This window comes from Lepidochelys olivacea, assembly GCF_965140295.1.
Source record: "Lepidochelys olivacea isolate rLepOli2 genome assembly, chromosome: 4".
NCBI classification, from domain to species: domain Eukaryota; kingdom Metazoa; phylum Chordata; order Testudines; family Cheloniidae; genus Lepidochelys; species Lepidochelys olivacea.
In genome coordinates, this window is record NC_140414.1 from 124,929,407 (window position 1) to 124,946,785 (window position 17,379).

At 42.6% G+C, this 17,379-nt stretch overlaps 1 protein-coding gene across 1 annotated transcript in view; it reads left to right on the forward strand.

The window, feature by feature from the left end:
- Positions 1-17,379, forward strand: part of TBC1D14 (TBC1 domain family member 14) — a 112,053-nt gene continuing 94,674 nt past the window's right edge. The window contains exons 1-2 of the mRNA XM_084626514.1: positions 1-290; positions 7,120-7,858. Of these exons, the coding sequence (XP_084482640.1) occupies positions 248-290; positions 7,120-7,858 (782 nt within the window). The 5' untranslated portion in view covers positions 1-247. The remainder of the gene's footprint in view (positions 291-7,119; positions 7,859-17,379) is intronic.

Sequence of the window (17,379 nt, forward strand, 5' to 3'; positions counted from 1 at the left end):
GTTGCCGGAAGAGCCCGGCGGCAGCGGCCGAGCAGCGCGAGCGCCCCCGACGCCGCCCCTCTCCCTGCAGGCTGTGTGTGTGTCCTGGGGATGGGGGGCCTGCTCCCCGCTGGGGGTGGCTCCCTGCCGGCAGGGGCTGAGACGCCGCACCCCCGCTGAGCAGCCGAGCCTCCCGGACCAGGCGGAGAATGGACCAGCCCCCGGCTGCCCCTTAGCTCCGCCGCCGCCGCCGCGGGGAGGGCTGGGCATGGCCCGGCCTGAGGAGACCAATGGACGGCAGAGCTACCCAGGTAACGTCCAGCCGGGGAAGTTTTTCCCCTCGGGGGGCGGGAGAGGGTGACTCTGCCCCGGGGCTGAAAGGGAGACGTGCGGTGACCCCTCCGCTGCTTGCCAGCGCGGTAGTGGAAACCTGGCATGGCCAGGAACAAAGGCGAGTCCCGGCTCCCGTCCGGCGGCCCTGCGGTGAGGGCACCCCGGATGCGCCCGTGCGAAACTTTCCACCCGACGGGTTCAGCAGGGGCCGCCCCGCCCCCCGGGCGCTCGGCGAGTTCACTGCCTCGCTCGAATCACCGGCTGGCTGCTCCGAGCCGCGATGGGAGGCGCTTGGGCTTGTCAGCTGGGGCCCGCGGGGAGCCGGCTCGGGTAGCTCCTCGCGGTCCCCTCCGTTTTCGCTTGAGAGGCATACTTCCCAGACTCTCTCGGGCCGCTCGGCGAGGCGCCTTCTGCCGCTCCCCGGGGCGGGGGGGCTTTCAGTTAGCAAGTGGGAGGCGGGGGGAGAGAGAGAACTAGTTGGTACAGCTGGTCGAAAAAATTAAGACATCTCCCCCCCCCCCCCTTTTTTCCCTTTTTTTTCCTGTTGGTCAAAAATGGTAAAAACAAAGTTACGAAAAAGTATTGAACTTTCTGAATTTTTTATGCAACCCTTCTCAGAAACGTTCTTGTGTGGGGGGGGGTTTTTTTGAAGTGGCAAAACTAAAAATATGGATCCAGTTTTTACCCTGTCATATGGAAACAATGGTTTTCCTCTAGCTCTATTAATTGGGCTTCAAAGACTCAGTGAAATGGTACTGGAGAGTGCATGGGATATTGTTAAAGTGGTCTCTTATGATAGAATACTGGTAATTTGACATGGCCTTATATTTGTTTTCAGTATTATTGGAAAACTGTACATTACTCTTAGAACAGAGGTTTATTATGACACTGATTCATTCGAACTGTTTGACATGAGGGGGAAAAGGGGGAAATAGTTTTGTCATTTCAAAACCTGTGCTCATTATCCTTTTCTCCAACCTGTAGCTGGACTTGTAAAAGTTCATGGAGTGTTGCTCTGCAGCAGTCTGGTTTGTGGGGGAGAGGTTTGGCTCCGGTGTCAGAGTTAAAAATTACATAGGATTTTTTTCCATTTAAAACAAATTTCTTCCATTAAAGTTTTTGCACTGATGAACACTGGCTTAACTAATATATCTCCGCGTGGGCTTTTTTTGTCACAAGCTGTTAACTTGTCTCAGATCCATTATGTTCAAGTTAAAGGAATTTGTTACAGGCAGTGCTGCAGTATTAACCTGTTTTCCTGCCAGAAGGCCTGCTTTTACATTCTGTTTGAATGCCCAAAATTGCATGCTTTTCATGCATATTGATTTCCTTTTACACAGTTTAAATGTACACTGAGATCATTTGCAGTAGAGATTTCTAACGTGTACACTGTATGTACGTAATGTACATGAATATGGCATACTTAGTGAAACATACTACAGTCATTTTCCCGAAGAGTGGTTTTGACACTATATATATGTATAACGTAATCACTTTGCAGTTCAAAGATTGTATTGGTCCTAAAATACAATGGTCATTTATTTTTCAGGCAGGAGTATGGAGGTAACTATGCAAGATGGCCCAAACTCTGTCTAGTTCTTATGGGCTCCCAAAGCAATATACAAACATTAATTCTTTGAGTACCACCAAAATATGAACCCTGTTCTGTAGATTGGGGATGGGGGTCAAAACAAAAAGTTAAGTCACTTGCCCAGAGTTGCAAAGCAAATCTGTGGCAGAGCTAGGACTCGTGAACCCAAAAGACTTGACTGCATGTTTCCTGCTTTAACTGGTAGGCTACTATTAATGAGATGTTGCATTGTCTTGTTCTACAGTAAAACTGTTACATTTGCAGTATATAGCATGAGAGCACTAGACTTCTGATGAGATGTAGCCCTAACAGTTTGCCATGCTGATCATAAACAAATTAGGGAAGACGTCAGTATTGGGAGTAGCATTAACAACGCTTGGAATTGTCAGCATCAATTTCCAGAGGCTGCATTTATCAGATCTGGAAAACAAATATCCTTTCACTATATTAAAACAAACATCCTGGCCTGGGCACAGGCATAATAAACTGAATGTAAGTTCCATATGTTTTTGTTTTTTTACTGACAATTGGATACTGTCTGTTGCTTTAATTTATATATTGTACAGCAAATGTATGACATTCTGTAGCTTTCTGCTGTATAAAACATTAAAGAAAATTGTAGTTGTACTTACTTCTGCTTTTACAGATTGCATACTTAAAGCAACTCTTCCTGTTATGTTTCCTGCGTAAAGGAAGAAATTTTTAAACCAAGTCAGAACAATTACGCGGTGCTGTGTTGAAACCTACTTTGACTTATCTAAGAATCAATTTACTATTAGAAAACTGTTCATCAGCCTCTTGAGCTACTGTATTCTCTTGCTTTGAGCAAGAACGCTTGAATGCTTATTTGTAAGTATCCTGCGAAGAACCACATGATAAAACTGCAGTGAAACTGGAGTAACAGGTCACTTTCACTTTGCTGCCTCTTGAGAAAGCACTAAGCAGCAGCAGAGGCAGACATCTGGAGTTCTTCATTGGGGAAGAGAGCTTAAACACACAGACTGGGGGACATACTGCAGAGACATCCCCTGGTATCAACCAGAAAGTTGAGAGAAGGGTAGAATAGTGAGGCTGTCTCCCCCTCCTTGCATTACAGTAGCCAGAAGGCTTGTGGAGTGGTGAAGTAGCAGAAATTTCCTACTGAGGTAGGAGAGGGAATCAGAGAGAATGATTAAAATATGGGTGATGTTGAGGGAAGGGGAGTAAGGAGCTTCAGATCTATCCGATCAGCTAGTCAGAAGATGCTGTGTTTTTTTGGTTTGCTTTTTTGGTTTGTTTTTTAAGATTTGATTTGTTAATTAAGGGTGAAAGTAAGTTGTTTTTGTGTGTGTGTGTGTGTGTGCATATATACTAAGAAGAAACTTTTGTGCTGAGAAAAATATGTAGGTTTCAGAGTAGCAGCCGTGTTAGTCTGTTTCTGCATGCATCCGATGAAGTGAGCTGTAGCTCACGAAAACTTATGCTCAAATAAATTTGTTAGTCTCTAAGGTGGCACAAGTACTCCTTTTTCTTTTTACAAATATGTAGGTGATGTGTGACTGAGAACGTAGCATAGGGAAGAGAAGAACAGATAGTGAAGATATCTCTGGAAAAGAAGAAAAATTGAAGTGGGACCAGTAAAAGGGGTTTAACTTAAGTGAGAGATGCAGTAAGTAGGGCTAATCAAAAAAGAACTGATAAAGACCAGAAAAATTAAAATATTGTCTTACCACTAAGTAGCATTTGTTGATGAAGTTATCAAGCCATCTTTATAGCTTGTTAAATGCTAGAATACTGGTGAAATTAATCAAATGGATTCAATAAACTTGTATTTCAGCTATGAAGTTGCTGATCCTTGTATTTTTAATATATTAAAATAGAAAGTTGGACATGTTGCAATTAGTAGCACACGGTGTGTGACTCTTATTTCTTTAAATTGCAGAGGATGTGACTGTGGGAGGCAGTGTGGCGTTGTGGACATTTTTGATCCTATCTATTAGGGTGTGTCCATGTTAGGAAGAAGGTGTGTTAATGTGTGGTAACTCAGGTAAAATCTTAGTGAAGGTAAGGCCCTATGTCGTTCTCACTACATTAGTAGGTCAAAGTAAACACTAAGGAGAGGGATCCTTACTATTATACGTTACTAGTGGGTATATCCAATGTACAAGCCCTACACTGGCACAGCTGCAGCTCTGAGGCTGTAGTGTAGACAGACACTTGATACAGCAATGGAAACGGTTTTCCCATCACTATAGTAAATCCACCCCCTGGAAGTGGTAGCTGTGTCGATGGAGTAATTCTTCTGTCAACCTAGTGGTGTGTACATCACGGCTTAGATCAGCTTAATATGTCTTTAAGGGGTGTGAATTTTTCACACCCCATAGCAATGTAGCTAGTTGAACCTAAGTTTTAGGTGTAGACCAGGCCAGTGTTAAGTTAATACTACAAGTGCCTTATCTTTACTAGTATTTTTCCTCATGTTCATTATCTTGTGCTATCTTTCTTTTTAAAAGGTAAGAATACAGCTTGTTTCCAAGTGAAGACAAAGGCCTTAGTCTTTTTGGGCTACTAGGACTAGGCTGATCTTTTCAAGCCCTGACAATACAACAAAATAGCCACAATAACCAAGTCTTGGGGAAAGCACAGGACAAGTTAACTCTCACAATCTTGGTAGTATTCACTTTTGTCTCATTTGACTAACAAATTAGCCTATTAAATATGATGTCCTATAGCAAAAGGAATGGCCAGTTGATGCATTGGTTGGTTTGAATGTATATAATTTAGTTGGCTTTTAGAACTTTGGGAATTTTCTTAGAGTAACTGTTCTTTTTAAAATGCAACTAAACAAATTATCCCTATAAAAAAAAGATAGGAAAAGCCTTAAGTATTGACCTATACTTAAATGGCAGCAACATGTTAAGGGAAACATAAAAGTGGGGTGGACTGGAAAGAAACAAAGTTGATTTGCTTAATAAGGCAAGTTTAAGTTGAATGGCATAAGTATTTCTTCACAGAGTTGATATTTTCCAGGTGGATGTCAAGAAATTGATGTTCAATAGACTGCAGATTAAAATTGGGCCAAGGTTTAAATGTTGTGAAAATAGCTTTATAACAGCCCCAAACCAATAAATATTCAATGGAAAAAGCCACATTAAGTTAAGCTTGCTTGGTAGTATGTCATCCCCATGCAGAACATTGCACTGAGCTAAACTCAAACATCTGAAAACAAGGAAAGGCAGAGCTAAGGTTCACCATGCAACCTTAGCAATGCCCCGATATGCCCCATTAACCCACACTCGTTTTCTCTTTTATATTTCAGCAACTGTGGGGTTGGCAAAGCAGCTGAGGAGTTTGTACAACCCATTCACTCTGACCTACAGGATTCAGTCTAATGCTATTAAAAGACAAAAGTTGGAGGGCAGTTGCATATGCATACTTTCCTGCTGTTCTCTTGCAGCTGGCAGTAACCAGTGGGAATTTATTTGCTTCTACTCCAGGTGCAGTCAGTGTGTTAGGTGCACCTAAGTTAAATGGTGGAGGTAGTAGTTGGGCCTTCTTGGTAAAGGTGTGTTTGAGTGTGCGGGGGATTGGTGGTGTACTGTCACAGGTAGGGGGTGCCATGCCTCCCTCACCTGAGTTCCCAACCTCTCTTGCCTATCTATTAATCCATATGGCCACATAATCCTCTTCCCCTCGCTGCAGCCCCAGACCTCTCTTCTCCACCCCCAATACCTTCTCTTCCCAGGAAAAATTCAACTCCCCCCCCCCCCCCGATTAAATTGCCACCCATGACTCTCAAATTGCAGCAACCTCCAGCCACTCTGTTCAAAACTCCTTTTGTCTTAGGTGTGGTATTGGGGTTAATTTATCCTTGGGGCCAGTCTACACTGGCAACACTAAAGTGCTGCCGCGGCAGCGCTTTAACATGCCTTGTGTGGTCGCGGCACAGAAACAAAACCACCTCCACGAGGGGCATAGCTCCCGGCGTTGGTGCACTGTGTACGCTGGCACTTTACAGCGCTGAAACTTGCAGCGCTAAGGGTGTGTGTGTGTGTTTTTTCACACCCCTGAGCGAGAAAATTGCAACACTGTAAATTGTCATTGTAGACAAGCCCTTAGATAGGTTAAAGAAGGGTGAGTTCTCGACCATCAACAGGTCTGTGATTCATCCAGTCGTTATTACCTCTTAGTTTAACAGCACAAAGCAGTAGAAGGAAATTGGGTTTTTGGGGGGCCCTCTGTAACTTGGAAACCCCTAAATCAAATGATCTCAAATTTGCATTACGTAGGCTGCCCGGTGCCTCCATGCGGCACACCAAATTTCAAAGCAATCTGAGTAACTGTTTGGATTGTAGCGCAGTTACAAGAATCGATATTAAACTATATTAATTGGTGGGAATGGAAACCCTCTAGCTGTTTTTCTGTAATGGTGCATGTGCCGTGTGTATATTTTTTAAAAAAAAAAAAAAATTCTCAAATTGGCTCCCCCGGAGTCTTTGTCGGTGCCATGCACTACCTTAGGTAAAACTTGATAGTTTGAGACCATTCTGACCCAGATCACATCAATAGTTTGATCTTTACCTCGGGGCCCAAAAAAAAAAAAAAAAAAAATCCCACCTAGAAACTTTCTTTAAAATGGTTGTGGGAGGGAGGCATATATCTCCAGCACCCATAGATCTCAACTGATTCCAAATTTGGATCACTAATCCTACCCTGCACTCTCCTGAGGCATACCAAATATAAAAAAAATCTGATTATGCACATTGATCTGAGAGAATTGAAAAGGTCCACCTTTATACAGATGTTGTGATGCAACGTAACTAAAGTAAAGCTCCTGGGTCACTGTAAAGCTTTCTTGATATCTTAAGATTCCATTGAAAACACCTGTTTTGAAACCCCCGTCATGGAAGCACTGAAAGTGAAACTGATGGTGCTGAATTTTCACTTGACGTGCTGAGAGAAGTATACAAAGTAAAGAGTATAAGTAATGACAAGGAAGTAGTTTTTTAAGAAAAAACATTTTCACTTGTAGTAACCTAAGTTCTTATAAACTGATTTATGTTGTTACTAACATATGATTCAGTTGCCAGTGCCCTTCTACCTCAGTTACTTGGTTTATTCTCTGTGTATGATTTTTCCCTAGGTAATGTGTGACTGCTAGATAATTAGTAATTTAGTTCTTTAATAAGAGACTTTAAAGTGTTTAATAAAACAAAACTGTTCTTTCCTTTTAATAGTTAACACCAATTGGACCAAGATGGCTGATGTAAATGTATCCAACTCCTTAAATGGTTTGAGCTTGATGGGAATTCTGGACACCAAAGTGGGCAACAGTATCCAGAGTCTTCAAAACTTGAATTCAAGGGCCCCAAGAGTGCTCTCATTGCCTGAGTATGGACCTAGTCAGCACTCTAGTGCTTTAGAACATAGCCATAGCCTTAAATCTGTAGATTCTGGTATTCCAACTCTAGAAATAGGGAATCCGGAGCCTGTTCACTGCAGTGTGTTAAATGTGAAGAGAAAACAGTCTGAGCCTGAAATCATGCCTGAGAGAACTTTTCAGAGTGCATGCATGCTGCTGTCTTATGTGCCTCCACTTTCTTTGAATGCTGAACATGAACACAGTGTACAAAAGTCCTCAACTTTTCCAAGAACTGGATATGACACAGTGAAACTATACAGTCCGACTTCCAAAGCTTTGAACCGAAGTGATGATATCTCTGTCTGTAGTGTGTCTAGTCTCAGCACAGAACTGTCAACAACTTTATCTGTTAGCAATGAGGACATTTTGGACTTCATGGTCACAAGCAGCTCAAGTGCAATAGTGACCCTGGAGAGTGACGAAGCACAGTTTTCAGATGTTACATTGAATCCCACTAAGGAGACCAATGATCAAAGCCAGCAGGCATGTTGTCAAGAAGTAGATGCGGACAGTAAGTTGAAAATATTGGGACCCTTCACTAGCTTCTTTGCCAGGTAATGGGATTTTGATACTTAAGAAAAATGTTACAGCTTTCTGACTATGTGTTGGGGGCTAGGAGGCTCTTAAAGGGTTTTATGGTAAGGAGTTACACATTCAGCTAACACCCAGAGGAACTGGAATTATCAAGATTACTGCCCTCTTTCTGCTCTGCCTCAGTAGGTCAGAGCTGCGCATAGTTGAAAGTTCTATGCTCTGTGGTTGGGATCCACAGAAGCTCGAACTCTGCACATGAAGTGAATGAAGGTGGAACTCTCTTCTTTCCAGCTGTGTTTAAAGGGAGGAAGCATGGTTTGGAGGAAAGGGCTCTGAACTGGACCCCAGGAGATTTGAATTTTCTTCCTGGCTTTGCCATTGGCTTACTGTATGACCTTGGGCAAGTCACTAAACATCATATGCCTTGGTTTTCTTATCTGCCAAATTACGAGGATACTTACCTACTGTTGTAAAGCACTTGGAGGTCTAGGGATAGAAAATGTTCTAGCAGTGATGAGTATTTTATTAATGTAAACACATTCCACTTAAAGTCTAAATATTTGTCAGGCACTTTATTTTGTTTGACTTAATGTCGTCAGTTCACTGATAAGGTAACAAATGACTAAGGATACAATTTAGTCATGGAGATCACAGATTCCGTGACTTTAACAAACTTCCATGACTTCTTTGGCTTCAGCCCCCCTCCTGCGCAGGGCTCAGGCTTCAGTCGTGCCCCCCCCCCCCCGTAGTGGTCAGCTCCCCCCCCCCCATTATTTTTAGTAAAAATCGTGGGCTTTCATGAATTCTTGTTTGTTGCCTATGACCTGTCCATGACTTTTTTTATTAAAAATAACCATGACAAAATCTTAAGGTTATGACCAGTGGTATTTAGACTGCTCATCTTTGCTGTCAAGATTAGGAAACAATACTGTTGACCACATCAATTGCTTGTGTCTGCATAATGAGAAAATTCCAAGACCAGAATTAGAATGGGGAACTTGAGCACTTAATTATTGAAATGGCAACATCTGGGGCAGCACTGAAGCAGTTACATTTCTGAAAGGCTGCCCTGGCTTCCTATGTTAAAAATAATGTATTTAAACTGATATTGAGCTGGTATACACAAACCATAATGTGTGCCATCCTCAATAATTCTTTTTGTTTGAGGTACGTTAGCCAAGATCATTTTTGGAGCAAGTTGTTAGTACGGTATACAATTCCAAGCAATAAATGATTGGAAGTTATTTCTGTGTTCTATAAAACGCCTTTTTTGCCTATCTGATTATTTCAATGAACCACTTACTCTTCCTAATTTAAACGTCTCTATTTGCCGAAAGAAAAGGCTGATGAAACATTGACAGAACAATCATTTCTGTTACTTCTCTGAAAGCGTTTCTTAATGGGGGGGGGGGGAAAAACTCAAAGCTATTGATTTAAAACTATTAAACTGAGTGATTAAATCACAGCTTAGAGAACAATGTCTTTATTTTATTCTTGTTTTGAAGTTGCAGTATGTTTGAGTACTCCACTATGGGCTTGGCTCATCAGTAATAGTTTTACAGTTCTATGTGCCAAAGCTTTTGTGGACTTCTACCTATTGGTTGTCATGGCACCAGACTTCATTCAGGAGCAAAAGGATTCTTGGCACTTCAGAGCCTATAGAACCTGGACTTTTGCCTCCCTTCCCATTCAGGATGGTTGTGAGCCCAAGCAAATGCTGTGCTATTACCTGGAGAGAGCAATGGGCTTTGTCCACAGAAATTTTTTTCTTTATCTCCCCACAACCTGAAAAAATTCCAAACAAAAGGAAACCAAGATGCCACTGGTGTGGCTCCATTAGTGGAAGCACCAATGTAGGTAATTCTAGTAGTTCCACCAGTGTTGCAGTGATGGAAATGCTTTTAAGGTTAAAAAGCCTTGTCTAGACCAGAGGTTCTCAAACTGTGAACCACCAGTGGTCCACAGACTCCATTCAAGTGGTCGATGGATGGTTCCCCCTAAGGTGCGTGCCTGTGTGGCCACACATAAGAGAATGAAGGACCATGCACCTAATTAGTGGAGATGTGCAGGCGTGGCTCTGCTAATTAGGTGTCTGGACCCTGGAGAAGGCACACATGTAAGGTGAGGTGGTGGTCTTTGGGTGGGAATAGGCGGTGTGCAGGGCTGTGGCAGCCAGAGAGAGAGGCAACATTCCCCAGCTCCAGGGCTGCAGCTGCTGGGGAGAGATGGCCCTCCTTCCCAGCCTCAGCTCTGGCTGCCACAGCGGAGGAGATAGCCTCAGCTCTGTGGCTGCTGTGGCAGGGGAAAGAGGGAGAGACCCCACACACACCCCCTGCCACCTACCCAGCCCGTGGCAAGGGAGATGCCCCGGCTCAGGGGCTGCTGCGGTGGGGGAGAGGGCACATCCATCCATCGCATTAGAAAGGTAAGACTACTGCTATTAAAGTATGAGTTGTGTGCTTTTGTTTGTAGAACAAAAATTTTATTTTCTTATATAGCGCTTTTATCTAAAGCGCTTTACAATAGTTAGCTAATGGTACAGACAACATTTGGAAAGAACATTAAGTGGTCCACGGAGACCCTCAGCAATTTTCAAGTGGTCCGTGGAGGAAAAAAAAGTTTGAGAACCACTGGTCTAGACCAAGCATTAATGTGCCAGTGTTTATGGGCTCCTGGAAGCAGGGTGGCTTGACTTAAATGAAAATGGTTAAAATCAGCAAGTGAGAAACCTTGACTTAAATAGATTTTAATCTTGTTTTGCACTTGTGATCTATAGTTATTTTGCTAAAGCAAGTTTGATTCTCTTTGGTTACTGTACTAATCAAGTTTCTCTCACCATGAAAGAGAAACTGAGTGGGAGTTCATAGATAAAAAGAAGGAAAGCTTGTTTTCCTTTTCCTAACTCCCACTCAGTTTCTCAAATTGGAATGAACTGATTTTTGAATTGAGCTAGTTGTTGAATAAACTGAACTTAAACAAATAGTGTCTTCTGCAGATGTACAGAGAGTATCTCTATCAAAAGGTGGTTTAGCACTTCAGCAAACTGTTTCCAGGTGTTTAGCCATTGACTTTCACCAGTGCAATTAACTTTCTTTAAAATGTTGGCAGCAAAAATTACAGCTTGAATATTTATTTATCTTTAAATATTTTAATAGGCTATAGGAAGTTTTTGTATTAACATAGGTTGTCATAATTTCAAATTCAATTTTAAATCATTTTAATAGTTAATTAAATCTGTATTTCATTTACATTTTATTTAACTTAAATGTCTTTAAAAGCACCTTTTTATCCACCCTAGTTGAAAACAAAACTGACACCTTCGATATCCCCTAAAGGGCAATATTTTTCAACGAAGTATCCTATCGTGTATTACAGGTAACTTCTGGCACTGGGTGATACCACCAGGAGTACATATATGACTCAGTTCAGCACAGAAGCTAAATAATCCATTTGTCTACTTCTCTTATTCCTTCCCTTAGCTGGGAGTAGCTTTCATGTGGCTCAGACAAGCAGAAACCTTTTGAACTTGTCTGTTTCACCTGAAAGAGCAGGATTGCAACTTGCTGTTACTTGCCTCATTAGAAGTTGTCCGTATGCCTTACCTCTTTCACACAGCATTCCTGTGTGCACATATAACCTATTTGTCCACTTCCCAGATATCTCAACCATGTTTCCCAAGCACTTAATGCTCTACGTCATGCCTTTCTAGGTACTTAGACACGCAGTTCCTCTCTTTATTTTCTTTTTGTGTAACTATATCTAATGAACCTGCAGCGTTTTTAAACCTTGGTGGAACTACCTCAATGAGGCATTCCTTTATATATGAGCTTGGAAAAATCAACATAACAGCAAGGAATCTTGTACTAATGTATGAATGTCACCCTAATGCTAACTTTCCTCTGTTCCCCACAGTGCAGAAACACATTCTACCCTGGAGACCATTAATATTGAGGCATCTGTTAGGTTATAGTAAGTTCTTGCTTTGGAAAGAGTCTGCTCCACAGCTTCAGTTCTTTGTTTCCTTTGGGGTTTATCCAGTTCTCTGAGAAATAAGATATAACTGTTCAAGAGACTCCATTTTATTCAGTTAATTTGCTGGGAATCAGGGTAGGGAGTATCATGTATTTCTTGCAGGGCTCCTACTCACAGATCAGGCTTCTGTATCAGATGTGGACTGACTACAGAGCTTCCCTCTCAGAGAGATACCAGAAATGTCTTCCATAAGATCCTTTTATGTACTGCCAGGTACGGGTGAAGTTTGCTTAAATAAGTAAGTGACACACACTAGTGCTAGCTACTGGCTGAACAGTATAACACAGTTCAGCATTCCGTTACAGGGAGAGTGAGAATTTGTACCTCTAGCTGTTAAGTCATGGGTGAAATTTGTTTTTCTGTAGATCTCACTCTCCTCTTCACCAATCTGAATTTTCAAGTAATTGCATTTTAACCTTGCAACTATTGTCCTGTGGAAGGTCATTTCAGACTCATTGGTCCACACCAGATAAAGCACAAGTGCAGCATTTAACAATGGCCAAAGTCTAGGGGCCCTAAATCCATATGGTAGCACAACTTCAGTATCATTGCAGTGGTTCTAGTGGTTTTTTTTTTTTAAAAAAAAAAAGCCTTCAATATGGAATTGCTGCTTTTTCTAAAGCTGTCATTTGAACTCTACATCGATGGGTACCTATAGTATTAAAAGTTTGGTTAGTGATGTGTAAAAGGCTATGATTTTGTCATGGATATTTTTAGTAAATGTCAGAGGTTGCTGGAAGTCACTGAATCTATGACACAATCTTAGGGCACATCACTAAGGCTTGTCGATTCCTGGCCCCTTGAAAGGAGTTTGAGAATTGAAGGGGACTCCATGTTCACTCAGGGACCAGAGTGAAGAAAGGTCTTTGCACTTCCCTCCTGACTTATCTGTTCACACGTTACTACTCAAACCTCTGAATGTGAAGATGATTGCTCCCTCAAATAGCTTCTTTTGTTCCCTGCCTTCATGATAAGGTGACCCAAACTTAGGAAAAGCAAGCTGATCTCTTGCTGGTAGCCACCCTGTTGAAGGGTGTGTGTGTGTGCGCACGCATGCACATATGTGTAATATTCCTCTTAGAGCAAGCCATAAGTGTGATGTCTTTGGACTTTTTCATGAGAAAGGGGTGAGCTACTTGTGAATACAGCTGAGAAACTGATACGGGGAACAAGTGCTGACAAAAGCACAAAGTAAATAAACTTCTTGGCAGCTTTCTCTTGGGGATCTTAGTTATTGTGCTTGAAGTAGGCCTCTCCTTCCCCACTCGCCAAAAAAACCCCTTTCAGACAAGAGTGAGTTTTCTTTAAAGTTGACAGAATAAAGCAAATTGCCCTGAAAAAGTAACACAGATAAAGAAATGATCAGATTGGTGTCCTGTAGATACTGATTCTCCCTTTTCTGTATGGGGAGTGAGTCTTCTCTCTTCCTTCCTATGCCAGTGAGGATGGGAGGAAGATATAAATTAATTGTACGTTTAGGCTCTGATTCAGCAATGCTGCATGTGAAAATGTGCTTAACTCTTAAGTGTACTCATGTGCTTAGCTGGTTTTCTGAGTCAGAGCCTTTATGAGCATTGCCATCCAGGCCCAGCTACCTATGTGCTATCTGCGTGAGTGAGGCTTTTCACATAAATCTTTGGCCACACATTTATTCTCTATTGGAGTGTGTCCTGCTGGGAACTGATCTGTGGAGTTCGTTTGTCTTTTTCTCTGCATTCACTCCTGTAGAAGTAGGACCCACGCCTTCAGTAGTGTGAGCCAATACATTCTTCCATTGGGGCGGGGGGGGGGGGGAGTGAGTGCGTGTGTGTGTGTGTTCTTAAATCCAGGTATTCAAGGACACTGGATAAGGAACTGCAATCTTTACAAAGTCCTTGGTAGAGAGCAGGCACCACAGGGCTTTTCCTTGCTGCCAGGGTGTCTTATCTTTTCCGTCTTTCTCTCCCCCCTTCCCCAAAAAAGGATCTTTGAGTAAGTTCTCTGGGAAGATGGATCTGGCTCAGACCTGGATACCATACATGTTATCCAAGTCTAGTCAACACATTTATGACTGGTTTCAGAGTAGCAGCCATGTTAGTCTGTATTCGCAAAAAGAAAAGGAGTACTTGTGGCACCTTCGAGACTAACCAATTTATTTGAGCATAAGCTTTCGTGAGCTACAGCTCACTTCATTGAATGCATTCAGTGGAAAATACAGTGGGGAGATTTATATACATAGAGAACATACACACTGTAACGAGAGTGATCACTTAAGGTGAGCTATTATCAGCAGGGAGCTGGGGGGAATAAACCTTTTGTAGTGATCAAGGTGGGCCATTTCCAGCAGTTGACAAGAACATCTGAGGAACGGTGGGGGGTGAATAAACATGGGGAAATAGTTTTACTTTGTGTAATGACCCATCCACTCCCAGTCTTTATTCAAGCCTAAGTTAATTGTATCCAGTTTGCAAATTAATTCCAATTCAGCAGTCTCTCATTGGAGTCTGTTTTTGAAGTTTTTTTTGTTGAAGAATTGCCACTTTTAGGCCTGTAATCGAATGACCAGAGAGATTGAAGTGTTCTCTGACTGGTTTTTGAATGTTATAATTCTTGACATCTGATTTGTGTCCATTTATTCTTTTACGTAGAGACTGTCCAGTTTGGCCAATGTACATGGCAGAGGGGCATTGCTGGCACATGATGGCATATATCACATTGGTAGATGTGCAGGGGAACGAGCCTCTGATAGTGTGGCTGATGTGATTAGGCCCTATGATGGTGTCCCCTGCTTGTAATAGCTCACCTTAAGCGATCACTCTTGTTACAGTGTGTATGGTAACACCCATTGTTTCATGTTGTCTATGTATATAAATCTCCCCACTGTATTTTCCACTGAATGCATCCGATGAAGTGAGCTGTAGCTCACGAAAGCTTATGCTCAAATAAATGTGTTAGTCTCTAAGGTGCCACAAGTACTCCTTTTCTTTTTACGTTTGACTGTGGCCTCTTACTGCTTTACTTGGGTCATTGTCCTTATAATCCTAGAGAAAGGAGAGAGGGCATACTTATGCTCCTTTTATTATTCCCAGTGCAAAATATCTGGTTTTGGCCACCTGAAAAAGAATAGCTCTAATTTGCAATCAGGAAGGAATGTAGATGGGTCTGTTAATAGAGGGCTTGGGAATGAGAGTAATGTTTGACACTTTGGACTAAACACTGAAACTATTAGATTATTTCAAGTATATTGGGATGATTGGCTTTGTGTGGAACTAAGGATTTATCAGATCCATATATGTAGATCTAATGGAAAAGTCCACTGTGCTAATTAGTGAAAACCCTTTTTAAAGCTGTCTCTTGCTGTTTTGAAACAATGTAAAGAGAATATCCTGTAATCTCTTCGTTGTACTGACGTAATTGGAAAGGTGGCATGGTTTTAGGAGTAAAAAGGCCTTATTTTTCCCTGATAACATTATGGAAATGTGGTTTTATGATCATGCATTTCTTTTGATGAGAGGTTAACTTGCACTTATGCCTGCCAGGAGAGGGGAAACTGGAAAATCAAAGATCTTTCTGTTATCTGTCCCCTTTGCTGGTTCCCACCCCCCCCCACCTCTCTCCCCCATCCCATGTAAACATGGTCCTCTCCCATTTTGAGAAATACTGGTAATGCAATCATGCCACTATTTTAATTGAATTCTGGTAACCGTGGGGCTCGAAGAGTCAAAAGGTCTTGGTGTGAGCTCTTGGAGATGAGCTATCTCGCTATTTTACCTCTGATCTTTTATCCATTTTCAGAGTTGTGACCTAAGTTCCCTATGAGATGTGTAGCTGCGCAGTAGCCTATTAAGTGCTGTGCAGGCTCTCAGGGAACGCGCCTGGCTGGGACCTGCTGTGGCTGTGGGAGGGGCGCCCCTCCCCCAACCGAGCCCAGCCCTGGACCTGCCGCAGCTGGGGCACCCCTCCCCGGCCTGAGCCCAGCACCTGCCATGGCTGGGGGAGGGGCACCTATCCCGTGGCCCCAGCCCCGGAGCTGCTGTGGTGGGGAGATGTGCCCTCCCCACAGCCCAGGTGCTGCTGCAGGGAGAGAACTGGGGGGAGTCCTCCCCACCATAGCCCTGAGGCTGCCTGTACCCCAAACCCCTCATCCCTGGCCCCAACCCAGAGCTCTCACCTTCTCCTCCCCCAGCACCCCAACCCTCTGCCCCAGCCCTGATCCCCCCTCCCATACTCAAAACCCCTTTGCACCACCTCCCTCACAACAAAAATTAGAGGGAACACTGGTTGTGATCCCTGCACACAAGAAGCCTGGGACATTAACAGGTGTGTCCGTGTTAAAAACACTGAGATTCTGGAGGCTGGCCTGAGGACTTTCCTAGAAGTCTGAGGTTCCAGGCTGAAATCCTACTCAGTGTCTTTTTGATAAAGAAATGCTTATGGACTCTCACTCCTACTCAGAAGAGTAACACACCTAGCTGTTTTGTGTAGGATGTTGCCTAGCCCCAGACCTCCTCCACGTACATAGGATGACTCTTTATACTGGTTACTTCAAAACCTTTGTGACCGTGCACAGGTTATAATTAGCGAATTCCTAGCTCTTCATATATGTGCTTTTTCTGGTATGGAAGCTGGTCGGGAAACCTAATATTCTCTTTCTCTCTTTGGAAACATTGAAAAAAATCAAACCAGCAGCCATCAGATAGATAGTGGGGGGAGAGGGCGGGAAATTGAGGCTTTCCTGCACCCAGTACATTCTTAGGTCTTTTTTGTTATTGGTACACTGTTGTGACAGAGTAAAAATACAAAATAAAAATAAATTTTATTAAAACGCTTTAGAACTAAATTGTTGATAAAGCATACAAAAATCACTAAACAAATGGCCTTTATCTCCTTTAATCTTTCCCTTACTCATTTATATTTCCAGTAGTGCCTAGAGAGCCCAATCAGGACTGGTACTAAGGACAGTATAAATGTAGCAGAAAACAGTCCCTGCTCTACAGTATTTACAACCTAGTTTGAGACAAGACGTGAAGGACAAGAAGAGGGAAGAAGCAGGAGGATAATGGTTGTAAGAGTTTTGCAATTAGACAGTTCAATAGTATGCACAGCTGGAATGTTCAAACCGTATCTTTCCTGTGCCTGTTCTATCTTTAAATGGATATATATTATTTTATTATAGAGAGCTGCTGGAACGTTGTGGGAGGGGTAAGAAGATGAATAGAGGAACTAAGGGTGAAGTCATGGAGGAGGGTAGGAGCAGGAGGCAATGTGAGGGAGAATTAGTAAACAAAAGAAAAAACAAAAACCTATAAATATCCACAAAGTTAATTAATTGCAGCTGGAGGGCTCCAAAGGTTGAAATTTTGGATTCCAGAAATTTAACCTTTAGTGGCAATGAAGCAAAGGTTGGCACTGCTGCTCTGCTGGGCTCTAGGGCTCCCTATCCTTATCTGCTGTTTGTTGTGGGGGGCATCTGCTGAGACCTGTTGATCCTGTAACAGGGGAGTGACTAAAATTGGCAATATTTAAAATA